The sequence below is a fragment of the Leopardus geoffroyi genome, chromosome C1, assembly GCF_018350155.1.
Source record: "Leopardus geoffroyi isolate Oge1 chromosome C1, O.geoffroyi_Oge1_pat1.0, whole genome shotgun sequence".
Lineage (NCBI taxonomy): Eukaryota > Metazoa > Chordata > Mammalia > Carnivora > Felidae > Leopardus > Leopardus geoffroyi.
This window is the reverse complement of record NC_059328.1, coordinates 30,976,929-30,991,954: the sequence shown is the minus strand read 5'-3', so window position 1 is coordinate 30,991,954 and position 15,026 is coordinate 30,976,929. Positions and strand designations below refer to the sequence as shown.

Genomic DNA, 15,026 nt, shown 5'->3' with positions numbered 1-15,026 from the left:
GTACGGGAATTGCTTTAGAGAGGCATTCTGGAGCCAAGGTGCATTGGACCAGTGTCTATCAGATGGACCAGGGGCCAGAGTATGTTCCAGGGTTGGGCAGGTGGCCTGGGGGCGCTGGGGAAATCAGCAAAGGTCTCTGACTTCCTCTTGAAAGCAATGGGGACTCACAGAAGGGTTTCTAAATAGGATGGCCACTTTGGTTATCTTGGATAGTTTACAGAAGGAATGTGAGGAGATCAAATCAAAGACAGAGACCAGTGAGGCTGCCGGTATAATCCTCCTGGTGAGAGACCGGATAAGTAATTGTAGGGATGGGAAAGAAGCAAGCTTGAGTGGTTTAGGAAGTTTAAAATAATTTTTATTTTTTTAAAGACAGGATTTGGTGGGTGTTGGGAGTACAGAGAGAGGGGAGGTAGGAGTGGGTTTCTGCAAACATTATCTGAGTCCCTGAGCACTCCAACTACAAAGGCCAACCCAGAGCCCAGGGCCCCTGGCCTGCCCAGGCAGCCTGACCCTGAGATGGCAGCTCTAAAGGCAGCAGGACCTGGCTTGGAGGTGACCAGACTCTTGGTTCACACAATGGCCTAAAGTAGTGGGTGAGAGCACTGGCCTTATAGCCAGACAGAATGGATTCAAACATCGTCTCCTCTGTCTGATGACCTCGGACAAGTTACTTTTCTGTGCCTCAGCTTCCTTATCCGTAAACTGGGAATAATAATGGACTCACCTCACAGGGAAATTATGCATCTGGTTGTGCTTGTTAGTAACACTTGATAAATTTATGAAAGTGGCTTGGCAGAACTTCAGAGCAAAAATGGAGCCTCCCCTGCTCCCTCCGAAAATGGAGCCCTAGACCCAAAGTAAAGACCAAGCCTGAATAGTGCACACACTTCTCTTCTCTGGCCTGCATTTACCCATCTATAAAATAGAGAAGCTGGACCGGTACCCCTGATCCTGCCAGCTTGGCCTAAGTGTATGAGACCCAGTGATGTGCCGGGGGGCAAGCTCCTAGAGAGCTGACTGTTAAATTTTGGGGAACTTCTGTTAGTACATCCATTGGTAGGTAACCTGAAATTGGCTACAGCAAGAGCATTTACACCATGGAAACAGACAAGCGCTATAAACCAGGTCTTCCCCAGCAGCCTCCTCCCCACCAGAGGTGGTTTTTCACCAGCACACCTGTGGGGAGAACCCTTCCTCAACCGACACACAAACCCAGCCAGGTACAGTCTCACTTTCCAACACCATCATTAACAGCTACGGGGAAAGAATCACAGGTCTCGGGACCCCACACAGCCCCAAGCACATGGGATATGTGCCAGCTCCACATGCTCAGGCAGGCACAGAGCAGAAGGCACAGGGCACAGGCCTGGGCAGAGCAGCCTGTCTGTCTGACAGCCAGCAGGTCGCTCTCAGACACAGGGGAGTGGAGAGTGGTGGTTAAGGTCCCGGAGTCTCACAGACCTGGGATGATATTTCAGTACGGTAACTCTTGGCCATGTGACCTTAGCCACGTCCCTCTCTATACTGGAGCTCGGTTTTCTTCTCTTTAAAGTGGAATAGTCCTGACATAGCAAGACAGCTTCAAGGATTGAGTGTGAACACCAACAAAGTGAAGGTAAAGCCTCCACACTGTGCCTGGTACAGATAGGGGTTTAGTAAATGTTAGCCGATGCTGTTATCACACCTCCAGACACATTCTTCCCCGCCGGGGCACCTGCAGCTTAGTGTTCCCTCTCACCATCTGCGTCTTGGCACAGAAGGGGTCAGGGGAAAAGTGGCTGAGGGCAAAGACAGAAACAGGAACCTCTGGTTTCCAGCTTTTATCAAAATTAATAACATTAATAGCTCACAGACATATACATACACACACATTGCTATGTACATGGTCATTAAGTTATTAATTAGTCTCTGTATAAAACGTTTCCACATTAGTGTTCCGGGCTAGGCCCGATCAGTCCTTGGCATATTCACAGTAGCAGCCCCGGGGCTTGGCCCCATGGGCAGGCAGATGTGAGGCAGGTGGCTGTACGAACAGCCCTCCCCGTGGCAGGCACAGGAGGTATCCTGGACCACTTACTCTTGAGTCTTTGGCTCCCTTCCTGGCACCTGGAGACCAGGTATTCAGCGATCAGGCAAGTAGGTCCTGATTTCTCCTGTGGTCCGGGACCCAGGCACTGTGGATGGTGGCTTCGGGCAACACAGCAGACCCTAGAGGATTCTGGCCAGCTCTGTAGAGTCTGTGTCAGAGCAGCCAGAGCTGCTGGCCTCTTCCCTGCAAGAGCCGAAGGAGACGGGTTGGAGGAAGCATCCTTACCCCTTCCCTGTCCCTAACTGCCTTGTGCCTTGTTCCGCATAGGACCTTGGCCCTAGTCTTAGACAGCTGTCAGGTGTGTTTTTACACAGTTCACAACCAGTGCAACTGTACAGGTGAGTCTAAACTATAGGATGTGGACAGTTTGCTCACTCCCTCTCTCAACCCAGAAACTGCCGGTTGGTCTGTCTGCAACTCTCATTACCCACAGGGTACTACAAGCCCTGGAACTACACTTTGGACTTGGGCTGGCATGATTCACTTCACCCTGCCTTCTGGTCTCCCGAAAGGCAGGCTCAGGCCACACCTGAGACCCTGCACACCAAGAGAGCTGTGAAGAATACAGGCCCTGGAGTGAGAACATCAGGGTGCAAACCCCAGTTCTACTCCTTATCAGCTGGGCCAATTACTCTTCCTGGCTAAGCCTCTGTTTCTTCATCTACCGAGTGGGAATTGTAGGAATCTCCTGACACCTGGGGTTGTTGAAGAACTGTAGGAGATCATGAATGCCCATTCCCTAAAATGTAAACTCCACGAAGGCAGAGATTCTGTTTGTTTCATTCACTAGAGCAATGCCGGTCACATAGTAGGTTTCCAATAAGTATCTTTTGAATGAATAAATGTAAAACCAGCCAGCACAGTGACCGGCATGCAGCTAAGTATCAGAGAGATGTCAGCTGACATTATTATCAGTCAGTAGTGAGAAGGGGAAATAGAGCAGGAACCATCAAGGGAAGATGGGCAGGAGGTTAAGTCAGGATTTGGCCACAGGAGGCACGAGCTGAGGGGTTAGATTGGATGATGCCCCCTCCTCCACCCCCCTGCTCTCACCTCAGAGCCTGCAAGTCCTTCTTGTTCTGCCGCCGCTTCTCCTCATCAATGGGGTACAGCTTGAAGAGCAGCAGGCCTAGCAGGATGAGGACTATGGGGGCTATGGTCACCAGCATCTTCAGTGTGAACTTGACACGTGCCGGCTGTGAGCAGCCACGGGTCTGGTACCCGGCAAAGCTGTGGGACCCAGTGGTCAGGGGAGTGGTGAGGGCAGGGCACCTGGGGCCCAGCCCTGCCCAGCACTGCTCCAAGACCCCACCCCACTCACTCAAGACTGAGGGTGGAGATGCCCAATGAGACTCCAGAGGCGAACTTGGTGAAGAAGACGTAGAAGGAGAAGAAGATGGGCTCGGTTCCATGAGACTGGGGCTGCTTCAGGTGGAAGTCGTCAATGACATCAGGCAGCATGGACCTGCGGAATGGTGGCAGCCATGAGGACCCACCCACCCAGCACTCCAGGGCCCCCGCTAGCCCATGTGGCGCCTCTGTGTCAGTAAGAAGAGGTGGCCCTCTGAGACTTTGTAGGCCCAGGACACACAGCTCCGTGAAGTTCACAACTTTGTGGATGTTGCCCCGGTCTAGGCGTGCAGCTTGGTAAGTAGAGTGCAAACCAGATTTAAGCCCCCCATGTCCCATCCTGATTAGGTGTTTTTGCACAGTTCACAACCAGTGCGACTGTACAGGGAAGACTTGTTCTACCCCCAACCTGGACCCACAGAATGGTCTGCAGGAGAAGTTCCTGCGGAATTGTCCCCAAGGAGTTTCAGAATAGGGGCTAGGGGGCTGGGAAACATAGCCAGGTGGGCCTGTATACACTCACCAGGGCAGTAAGAAGGCCGCTGCTACACTGATGCCGGCTGCCACGGCTACCACGTATGTGATAATCAGATTACTCTTCATGAAGGCCACCAAGATGAGAAATGGCACTGCTGACTAGGAGAAGGGGTGAGTACGGGAAGATGGGTCAGCCTGGAGACTCCCACCAGCAATCCCCAACCCAGTCCGGGCCCTACCCCTTCAGCCCCACTCACTGAAATCCCAATGTATACTGCTGTCTTCTTGCCAAATCGGGTTAGGAACCACTGCCAGATGGGAATGGTGAATGTGGCCGAGAGCTGGGGATGCACAGTGGGGGGTGAGGGAAGTGGGTTAGTCATGAACCCCTGTTGCCCTTCCCAGGACCTCAGAGAAACTCCTAGCAACCAGATGACGCCATCTGGACAGTAAGAAAGTTCTTGGTTTCTGCTATGTTCTCTACCGGAATATCTTGCCCCACATCTTTCACAGTCCTATCTAAGCAATTGTAGGTCAGATCCAACTGACGATTCTGAGATTCCTCCCTCAGCCCTCCTAACCTTAGTCAGTCCGGGAAATATCCTCTGACTATCCAAAGAACCATCTAGAAGTCCAGGCTGCCTACCCACCCTCGGGGCCCCACACACACCATGATGGCCAGGAGCAGATTCTGGAATTCATTTCGGAAGCCCAAGGTGTAGGTGCAAAACAAGGCGAAGTTCCCCTCCACCAGCTGGGGGATGGGCAGCGTATAGGAAAGGAAATGTAAGGAAAGACGTGAGGTCAAGGCCAAGGCTTCCCCATGTTCCAGGGACCTCTGCTCACCCCACCCCCAATCCATCTGTCCCTCAGGCTTCATCACTGAGTCCTTGTTTTACCCCACCCCTATTGCACTCCCCTCAACCCCCATTCATCCACTCCCCACACTGCCTGCTCTCAGGCTGAGCATGTCAGGACCCCACTCACCATGAAAGCCAGGGAGGTGAAGAGGAAGCCAGCAATAAGTTTGACATATGGGCCATGGCTCATGACCAGTCGGAGGCCCCGAAAAAAGGACATTGGCTCAGCCTGCTGAGTCTCATAGGGTTCTGGGGGCCAGAGGGGACAGTGAGGAAGGAGCAGAGACACCTCCCAAAGCCTGAGGCCCAGGCAGAGGGACAAAGCCCTGCAGCGCCGGGGCCTGCACCGCTCCCCAGGGATCCCTCACCTCTCTGCTCCCGCACGCCCAGGGTGAGGATGACAGCACAGATGACATAGATGGAGGCAATAACTCCTGCCGCCAGCAGGTATGCATTTTGCTGCAAAGGGGATAAAGGCAACATAGAGACCATCAGTCTGATCTCATCCCAACTCTCAGCGGCTCCACTCCGTGGGCCAGTCCCTTCTCTGGGGCCTGTCTCCACTGGTGAAGTGGGAGAACTATCCTGGGCTGGCTGCTGCTTCCCATGGCTAGGCAAAGTCCAGAGGAACAGAATGTTAAGAAGCCAGGCTATGGAGTGTGAGAGCTCCCCCAGATCTAGTTTCTGTAAATCACTAGTTCTATGACCCTGGCCAAATTACTTAGAATTATCAGAAAAGTGGGCATATTAACAGTTTGTAGAGCAAATGCCCAATATTCACTATGCTGAGGATGACTGCAAACCACCCCATTGTGCCTCATCTCCCCAGATCCCTGTGCAGCCAAGGGCCTCACCGTTTCTTTGAGTGAGGTGGCGCTCTGTGTGTGATTGGTACCTTCCGAAGCCAGTGCAGAACCATTGGGGTCCTGGAGGCAAGGCGTATCCGCTTGGCCCACGATTTGCCCCTGGATCGCTGTGCCCAGCACGGTGCCCAGTACCTCCACGGTCATTCCTGAATGGTAAAAGGGTCCTTTGGAGGGGCCTTGTGGCTTGTAGGCCCCCAGGGAGGAAGGTCAGGTGGACAGATGCCCAGTTCTAGCCCCAGGTGATGGTAGCAGCTCCAGGAGGGTAGATACAGGGTGGTGAGGCAGATGACGCCTTGGCCTAACCTTATGGCCTTGCTTTGTATGACCTCTGGCTGGCTAGTCCCTGCACCTCTCTGTTTTCACCAAAGCAATAAAAGGATCAAGTTATTTTTGAGATGGTTTTACACCCACTCCCAGCAAGGGAAGAAATGTGGCGGGAGGGTCAGGAACAATAGACCCACGGTCCCCGGTGGATGGATCAGTGGGCTGGAGAGAGACTTACGATACGCAGTGGCAGAATCCCGCTCACTCTGCTCTGTGCTGATGAACATCGTGAGAGCTGAGTAGGGAACGTGGAAACACTGGCATGGAAGAGAGGCCCTTGACCAGTCAGATGATGGACAGGCAGATGTGGCTTTGGGCACCAACCCTGGAGGCCCCAGGGACTGCCCTCATTCCTCCCCACCAGACACCCAGGGGAGGTGCCCACACTCACCGTGACCAGTGTCTCAAACAGGCAATAGAAAAGCAGGTACCACAGGGCCTGGCCCTGTGGGAAGTCAGGCACGAACCAGATGAGGAAGTAAGCAATGATGGCCAGGGGTGTGGAGAAGATGATCCTGAGGAAGGGGAAGGTCTGAGTAGGGGCTGGATGCCAAAACTCCAGGATCTGGGCCCCAGCCTGGACTGCTCTGTAGTCCCACAGGGTGCCTGCCGGGAAGGAAATTCCTCCCCCTGAATCTACCCACCCCAGGGTCTCTGGGAAGAGGCTAATGGCCAAGCCCGGAAGGGCTGACTTCAACAGTGCCCCTGGACTGAAATCCTGAGCACGGAGCAGGAGGCCAGACCCTGAATCTTGCCTACATCTCCCCAGTGGAGAGGGCTCCCGAGGCAGGGGCTTCCTATGGGCTGGGGGAACTGAGAATGGCAGCTAACCCTCGGGTAGTAGGGTGGCAGGGAGCAACCCCAATACCAGTGTTCTTATGCGCACACACATACAGTCAGCACACATACACACACACACTGTGGGCACACACAAAGCGGTAGGGGAGGCTGACTCCAGGCGGAAGGACTGGGCTTAGTGAGATAACTATAACGGAATGTAAATGTGTGCCTTCCCACTTGTGCATTCTACACCATCGCAAAAGCGGTTAGACCTCAGGAGGGACCGACTGCATGTCATTAGTACACACAGGCAGCAAAGAGCAGCGGCTAAAAGAAACCCCTCTGGAACCATACTTCAGGAACCCAATTCTGGCTCTACCAGTGACTATAAATACCTTACAAGTTATTTAACTTCTCTGAGGCTCATTTTCTCATCTGTAAAATGACACTAGTAACAGCACCTACCTTACATTCCACATTTACTCAAAAGATATTCAAGTGCCAGCAACGTGCTAAGCACTATTCTTATTACTTAGGATGTTACCAGTGAACGAAACAGACGAAAGCTATGGCCCTGGTGGATCTTATATTCTAGTTGGCAAATGAAGAATAAGCATCATTTAAAAGTTATATATATTATTCAGCCTTAAAAAGAAATGAAAGTCTGACACAGGCTACAACCCAGATGGACCCTGAGGACATTGTGGTAAATGGGCCAGACACAAAAGGACAAATATTGCATGATCCTGTTCTCAAGACACCTAGAGTAGGTGTTCAGGGACAGGGAGTACAGTGGTGGTTGCCAGGCGCTGTGGGGAGGGAGGTATGGGAATTATTTTTTTCATGGGGACAGAGTTTCAGTTTGGGTAGATGCAAAAGTTCTGGAGATGGATGGTGGTGATGGTTGCACAGCAATGAGAATGTACTTGATGATACTGAAGTGTACATTTAAAAATGGTTACAATGGCGGGGGGCGGGGGGTTGCCTGGGTGGCTCGGTTGGTTGAGCGTCCGACCTCGGCTCAGGTCATGATCTCGCGGTTTGTGAGTTCGAGCCCCGCATCGGGCTCCGTGCTGACAGCTCAGAGCCTGGAGCCTGCTTCGGATTCTGTGTCTCCCTCTCTCTCTCTGCCCCTCCCCAACTTGTGCTCTGTCTCTCTCTCTATCAAAAATAAATAAAATGCAAAAAAAAAAAATTTTTTTTAAATGGTTAAAACGGCAAAAGTTTATGTTATGTGTACATTTTACCACAGTTTTCAAAAGGTTATGTATTAGAAGGTGATTAAGTGCCATGGAGAAAAGAAAGCAGTCTAAAGGGGATTAGGAGTATGGGGGTAGAGGTGACAAGAGCAGACAGGGTAGCCCTCACAGAGGTGCTGATATCTGTGCCAAGACTCGGCTGAGAGGAGGGAGTTGGCCTTGAGCAGTTGTCTGAGGCAAATGTGTGTCGGGCAGGAACAGTCAGTGCAGAGGTGCTCAAGCAAGTTTGAGGAGAAGCAAGGAGGCTACTGGGGCTGGAGTGGAGTGAGCACAGGAGGTGGGATTAGGAGATGGGGTTGGAGGACATGGAGTACCAGGTCATGTCCTTACAGGCCACCGTAAGGACTTTGGTTCTATCTCATAGAGTTGAAGTAGTTTTGAGACTTTAATAAGTTGATACTAAAATGTAGATACTAAAATGTATGCTTGGGACATAGTAAGTGCTCGCTGTGACCACTACACCAGAAAGCCCAGTGGGAGAGTACAGGTCCACGGCCAGGGAATCAGACCTCAGGCCCAGCCCTGCTGCATCCCAGCCTGCCCTTGTGACCCTGTGGATACTCTGCCTCTCACCACGTGGCCTTGGGAACTCCAGGGAGAGCATCTGTCAAAGTCTTCCTGGTCGGAGGGGTGGATGTAAGTGCCGGCTAAGGGCAGGGGCTGCTCTGAGGCCTGAGAAGATAGTGGGCCACAGGGCTGATGAACCCTGAAAGGCGCGGCCTCTACCCGCACCACAAAAAGGGGCTGGGTCCCGGGCCTGAGGGACCTAGGTCCTGGCTGTGGTATGGACCAGGAGGAGGTCCCGTAGCCTACACAAAAGCCCCTCAGCCCCCCACTGATCCAACATGCGCTCAGACACAGGGGTGGAGGTACCATTCAAGAAGTATCACCCAGAATTACCACCCGAACAGGTGAGGACATGTACGCAGACACCGTGCTAAGTCAGAAACCTGCCTGAAGGGCCCTCGGCAACTTCACCAGGCTGGCTGCCACACCTGCCCAGCTCCAGGCCCTCAGATCCTGCTTCCCACAGGGAGGGCCTCCTCTTTTCTCCCTCTCTGCCCTCCCCCCTCCTTCCCGAATCCACGCGTCTCCTCGGAGAACAAGGGCTCCTTCCGTCAGCCTTCGTCAAACACTCCTTCCTCTCCTTTCGCTGAGAAGCTGAGAAACCGAATGTGACTGGAAGTAACCCAGCTGCTGCCGCAGGCCACCGCAAGGGGCTGTCCAGGGTAGCTCTCTCCCATTGGCTGTGCCTCATGAGGAGATGTGGCAGCAGAGCCCCACCTCCCACAGGCTGCCAGGGACTCGGGTCTGGGGCCCAGCCTTGTGGGCTGGCTCCTACCTGGGCGGCCTGTCCAGGTGAGGCGGATGGTCCTGCCTTGCAGCCACCCCCATCCCATCGCCATCTCCCTCCCCCTCCCCCTCCCCACAAATCCACCCCCCTCACCCCCCCCCCGCCCCCCCACCCCCGCAGCCCTGTAGCCTGGATCAAAGGCCCCAATCTGGGCCTTAGCCAGGGGCTGGTGCGATTGTGGTGGGAGGGGGGCCTCGTGGGAAAGGAAGTTGTGGGGGTGGAGTGGGAGCTGTGGGAAGAGCTTTGAAGGCCGGAGACCAGGTATGGGCACCCCTGGGGCAGGAAGGCGCCCATTTGAGCCTGGATGGGCTGGAGATGAAAGGGGTACTTCCACCCCCCTCCCCCCACCAAGCAGGATGTCCTGGAGAGAACCAGAGCTCCAGACTGTCAGCTGGTCCCGTGTGTCTCCCTTGGCTGTGTGATCTGTGGTACTACCTCCCCCCACTTTGCCCTATAGCCTGAGGCTGAGTAGTGTAGGCTTTGTATCAAGGGAAAAGGTAGTTTACATCATCCAAGGGGCCAGAGGTTATGGTTCTGCAAATCCCATTCTTGGTATTACCCTCCACCCTTGACCACCAGGAGCTACTCTGAAGGGGTGCCAAATTATACATTACTTAATATGTGCCAAGCACCGTTCTAAGTACTTTACATATAAAAAAAAATTTAATCCTCACCATAAACGCACGAGATAGGCATAATTATTATCTCCATTTTGCAGATGAAAAACTTGAGGCTCAGAGATGTTAAGTGATTTGCCCAAGGTTGCATAGCTGTGAGTGGTGAAACACAGGCAGGCTGGCTTCCGAGTATAACCTCTCAACCACTATGCAGCACTATCTCTGCCGCTATAATGACTGAGGGGGAGGAGTTAGAATTCCAGCTTCGCAGGAGGGAATGGACTTTGGGGAGCAATGGGGCCTGGTGTAGGGGAAGCTGCTCAGTCTGGCAATTTAGCCAGCCTGGGAAATGAATTGGCAGAGCATCCATCCCAGTGCCCATGCCTGGGGCAGCTGAGGCCTCAGCTGGGTTTCAACACTCGGTTTTCTGCGTCATTTCTTCTCACCCCCCAGCCTGTGACAAGTCAGATGGAAGGATCAAGAGTTAGTGGGCATGCCTGAAGCCCTGCCTTCTGCCACCTCAGAGGAGCCTCTTTTACTCACCAGGGCATGAGGCGGCCCAGGCGGGTCCAGGAAGATTTGCTAATGCAGAAGCCCACGAGGGGGTCTGTGAAGGCATCCCAAGCTCGGCCCACAAATAGGATGATGGAGGCAGAGAAAGGGTCCACCTGGAATGGGGAACAGGTAAAAGGTGACCCCTTCATCCTTCTACTCATCTCAACCCTCGATGGTAGGCAAAAGCAGGGCCTCCCTCCCCATCTCAGCCAGGCCCTTGGGACTCTGGGCTGCTCTCACTCAGGCCTTCATCATCTTCTCTTGCCTTGTTCATAATGATAACAGCTCCCTGATAGCAGCCAGTGCAGAGTGCCTTAGAAGTTTTCCCAGATCTGCTCCCTTATGTACTCCCTTATGTACACTGCCCTTGAAAACACTCCCCATCAACTAGAATGAATCCAGAATCACTTCCTTGCTTCCCTCTCACAGCCCTGAGCGCCAAGCACCTGGTATCAAAATGAGCATTTGCTCACTTGACTACAGTGGGCCTCAACTTCCCCATCTGTATAATGGGAGTTATGATCCCTATCTTACAGGACTGGAGTTAAGATCCCTGTCTTACAGGTCAAGCTCTATCTTGGATGTGGAAAGGAATCTTTAGATGCTTTTAAAAAGTGACCTGTGACTATCCACTGAAGCCACCCCCCTCCCTGCAAACCTTTTAGGCCTAAATAGTTTCTCTGGACTCTTCCTTACATCCATCAAGGCTCTACTATATTGCTTTTGCTCCAGGAAATAGGGAAACTGGTGGCCTCTCTCACACTGTAGTTTCCCTAAACTGACTCTCCCTAACCTCACACTCATGAAGACAATTCTATACTTTGATTGCAGGTTCCTCATAATTGTACCCCACTCAGGACCCAGCCCATGGGAAAACTAGCTGCTTGAAAGAAGTTATTTGTCCTTTCTGGGGCTCAGTGTTCCCCACCTAGAAATGGATACAATGAAGATGCTTTGCCTGCAGTGGCTGTTGAGCCTCCCACTCTCCCATCCAGACAAGGTGAATTCTCAGGATGCCAGGCTGCTGGCCAAAGCTTCTCAGAACAGAGAAGAACCCTGCTTCACCCTAAGTACCTCTCTCAGTCAAAGACCCTGTGCACTGGGCGCCTTAACCTAGCTCAGCACTTGGGGGCCTCCCAGGTGAAGGTGGGAAACAGCTTATCTACAAGCCTGGCAACATCTACCAGCCCCTGAGCTGGGCCAGCTGACTGTTGTCCAGCTGGGGACATGGTGTGCCAGTCTCTTCTAAGAACAGGGTCACCAGCAGGCTCCATTCTTTCTCACACCACTGTCTGCCCCTCCAGGCTCTGTTGCTCTTGCCAGGCAAGGAGAAGTTGCCTGACCTTGCCAACTAAGACTCCTGGGGCAGATAGACTCCTCTGCTGGATACTTTCCAAAGCAAGCCTTCTTATTTCTTATCTACGGCTGACTCTGAGAGGCAGCAAAGTAGGGATTCCCAGTCCCATTTCACAGACGGGGAAAACTGAACGTATCTACCCTCCCACCTCGGGATGCTGGAGGAGCCCTGGTGGGCTCAGCCCCACTTACCTGAGCCACATCCAACAGGTAGATCTGCAGGAAGAACCCCAGGGCACAGCCTGTCACCTGGTAGGGGGCCCCCCCAACTGCATAGCAAAGCTTGTTGCAAATGGACAACTGTTGTTTCTTCTTTGGTTCCTTCTGGGAAGAAGAGGAAAGGATGAAAAGAGACCCAGGATCCTGGCCTCCATCCTAGAAGGTTCCAGAGGCAGGACCATTCTTCTGATCCACTCTGCCAGGAGGAACAAGTCTACCTTGCCCTGTTCCCACCCAGGGTGATCTCACTTCCTACAAGAAAAGAAAGGTATTCTCTATCTTAGGAAGCTGGAAAAGGGGACTCCATACCAAGGAAGTGGCCCCTAAGCCACCCTACTCCCAGATTCTGAGTTAATTTAGCAGCCCACCATCCCTAAAAACAAAACAAACAACAACAACAACAACTTCCCGTAGGGGTCCAACCATGCTCTGTTCCAGTTGGAGGGGGAGCATGCTCCAGCAGCAGACCTGTGGACCTGTCCCCACCAGGCACCACCAACCGTCACAACCTGAAAATCCTCCGGCTGCCAAGAGCCGCCTAAGCCCAGCCCCTGCTCCCACCCTAGTTCAGAGGCCAGGACCCACCTGCCTACTGGGTGAGGGGCCCAGCCCAGCTGGCTGGGGGCACAGCTGTTCCTTCCATCTGTCCCAGAGCGACCCTGGCCCCTGTAGTCAGCCAGAGCTTGAGGCAAACCCGGGAGCTGTCCTACCCTCCCTCTTGCTATTCCCCATCCCCAGTTCCTAGGGAACCTTGGAGAGGGGAGGAAAGGCCTCTAGGTACAGGGCTGGGCCCTATCTGGGTGGGGCACTAGAGAGATTGAGTTTGCCCAGGAAAGTGAAGATTACTCATATTAGTAGAGCATAATTGCTCCCCCCCCCCCCCCCCCCGGCCCCAACCCCACACACACACTCCGCTCCTTGCAAGGATCACTTAATAAAACTAAAAGGAAACGGCAGTCACCTCCCAGGCAGATACCTATTGCCTGGGATCTCCCCCTGGAGTCGCCTGATTCAAATGGGTCCTTCACTAGGTCCAGAGAGCTGGGGATGGGGTCGAAGGTCAGGACACGCAAAGCAAGGCGCGCTCATCAACACCCACACTCACACAAGGGCCTCTCTCTCTCTCGGAAGTGCTGCTCTTTTAAGAGCAGAGAGCCCTTGCTCTTATGAATGAACTTGAGCGGCCCTCACCGCAGAGTTGAGGTGCCAGCGCGGGCATGTGGGGGTGGGGAGTAGGGGCTGAGAGATGGGGAATTAAGGGGAGTTTCCCGGATTTCTGGGGTCTCTGGCTTCCAGGGCGGCAATCCTAAACCGCTCGTCACAGAAGAACGGAAACCGGCTGAACACAGCCAGGCACCACGTGAAGCTGCCGGCGGAGAGGCGGGGTGGGGATGAGCAAAAGGGGGCGCCTACAAATCCTCTCCATCACCCCCTGTCCCCAAGGCCGGTACCCCCCGACCCTCCCCTGCCACTGGGCTAGCCTGTCCCCGGCTATCCCGAGGCGTCCGGAACCAAACCTCTTCCTCGACGTCCCCATCTCAGCTTGCTCTCACCCCTAGCCCTCCGCCCGGGGTTGGGGGGGGGGCGGTGGGGGGGGGGGTCCTCACCTTCACCTGGGCCGGCCGTTCAGCGGCTTGGAGGATGCCGGTGGGCAGCAGCCCCGCCGCGGAGCCGCTCTCGGAGCCCTCTCCCTTGGCCATGACCCGCGGGCCACGCCGCCTGGGACCGGAAAGCCGGGATGCGCCTCTGCTCCGCCGGACTCCGCTTTGCTGGGACTCCCGTCGTGGCCGCCGCCGCCGCCGCCGCCGCCGCCGCCGCCGCCGCCGCCGCCGCCGCCGCCGCCGCCGCCGCCACGGCCGCCTCTCGCTAGTAAACCCGGCGGGCGGGCGAGGCGCACACTCCCCTGCACGCCCCCTCGCGCCTCTTAAAGGCCCGGCCCTGCCCACTCTGATCCAATCGCTGAGCCGGCTGCCCTGCCTGCAGCCAATCTCCTCGCCCGCCTGGCGGCTCTCCCGCCTGCCTAAGCCTCCCAGCCTCTCTGCCACTGAGCCACGTTCTCAAAAGCCGGCATCCGGCTGCGCGTGCTCCTCGCAAACCCCGGAGAAGACCGGGAGACCCACCTGACACGCACGAGGAAACTGAGGCCTAAGGCTGGAAGGGACCTGCCCGAGGTGCCCCAGAGTGAGTTCTCCCTGAGTCGGGCCCACGGCCGGTGACTTCTGACCCCCACGGCTAGGAAAGGTAGGGGCTGGGAAGCCCACTGCCCCCCCCCCCCCAAATCAGGAGTCAGGTCGTGCCTCCCTCTCCTCCAAACCTGGATGGAGGATGTAGCGCTGGCACTTCCAGTATCGATGTGCATCTCCCAAGACTGACCATTCCCTCTTCCCAACACTGGCTTCTCTGGGGCCCAGGGCAATGGGGGACAACGATGACATATCGCAGTCACTGCCCCTGCTGGCAGGGAGCTCCCAAGGTGTGCAGAGGAGACAGGACCAGCCCCCCAGTACCCCATGATAGTAACAGTGGCCTTTTATGGAGAGTTTCCTCTGTGCTTAAAATGATGTCATCCAGTCCTCACGGCAACGACATGAGCACGGTATTATCATCCCCATTTTATAGCTGAGGAAATGGAAACTCAGAGAAGTGAAACAGCTGTTATGTGGCAAAGCCAGGCCTGGCAGGTTTGTCCCTTTCCAGAGCCTTCTCTCTTAACGGCCCTGCTCTCTCTCAGCAAAAATTACCAGGACGCTAAATAGGGTATATGTGTTTCTCCAACAAAAAGCCCTAGGAGATGTTACAAAACTGCAGTTGCACTCTGGGTTGAAACAATCAAGGAAGGATTTGAAAAAGAGAGGACTGAGTAATCTGGTCCTTGAAAGAAGATATCTAGAAGGACATTAGTCTGGAACAGACGCCA

General features: G+C 54.3%; 2 protein-coding genes across 3 annotated transcripts in view; one reads left to right on the top strand and one right to left on the bottom strand.

Annotated features, from left to right (window-relative positions):
• Positions 1-15,026, top strand: part of MYCL (MYCL proto-oncogene, bHLH transcription factor) — a 105,157-nt gene that overhangs the window by 49,788 nt on the left and 40,343 nt on the right. The gene's annotated exons all lie outside the window — the stretch shown is intronic.
• MFSD2A (major facilitator superfamily domain containing 2A) lies at positions 1,809-14,050 on the bottom strand. 2 transcript variants are annotated; one of them, XM_045482308.1, is made up of 15 exons: positions 13,962-14,050; positions 13,717-13,919; positions 12,083-12,214; positions 10,523-10,647; positions 6,361-6,484; positions 6,148-6,226; positions 5,634-5,791; positions 5,148-5,238; positions 4,907-5,028; positions 4,590-4,673; positions 4,177-4,260; positions 3,966-4,078; positions 3,414-3,557; positions 3,146-3,322; positions 1,809-2,275 (listed from the first exon to the last, which is right to left on the bottom strand). In XM_045482308.1, the coding sequence occupies exons 2-15, from the start codon at positions 13,807-13,809 to the stop codon at positions 2,212-2,214; spliced, it is 1,590 nt and encodes a 529-aa protein (XP_045338264.1). In that variant the 5' UTR covers positions 13,810-13,919; positions 13,962-14,050; the 3' UTR covers positions 1,809-2,211. The 2 variants fall into 2 exon arrangements, with proteins under 2 accessions (XP_045338264.1, XP_045338263.1); XM_045482307.1 differs by lacking the exon at positions 13,962-14,050 and having other exon boundaries at positions 12,083-12,211.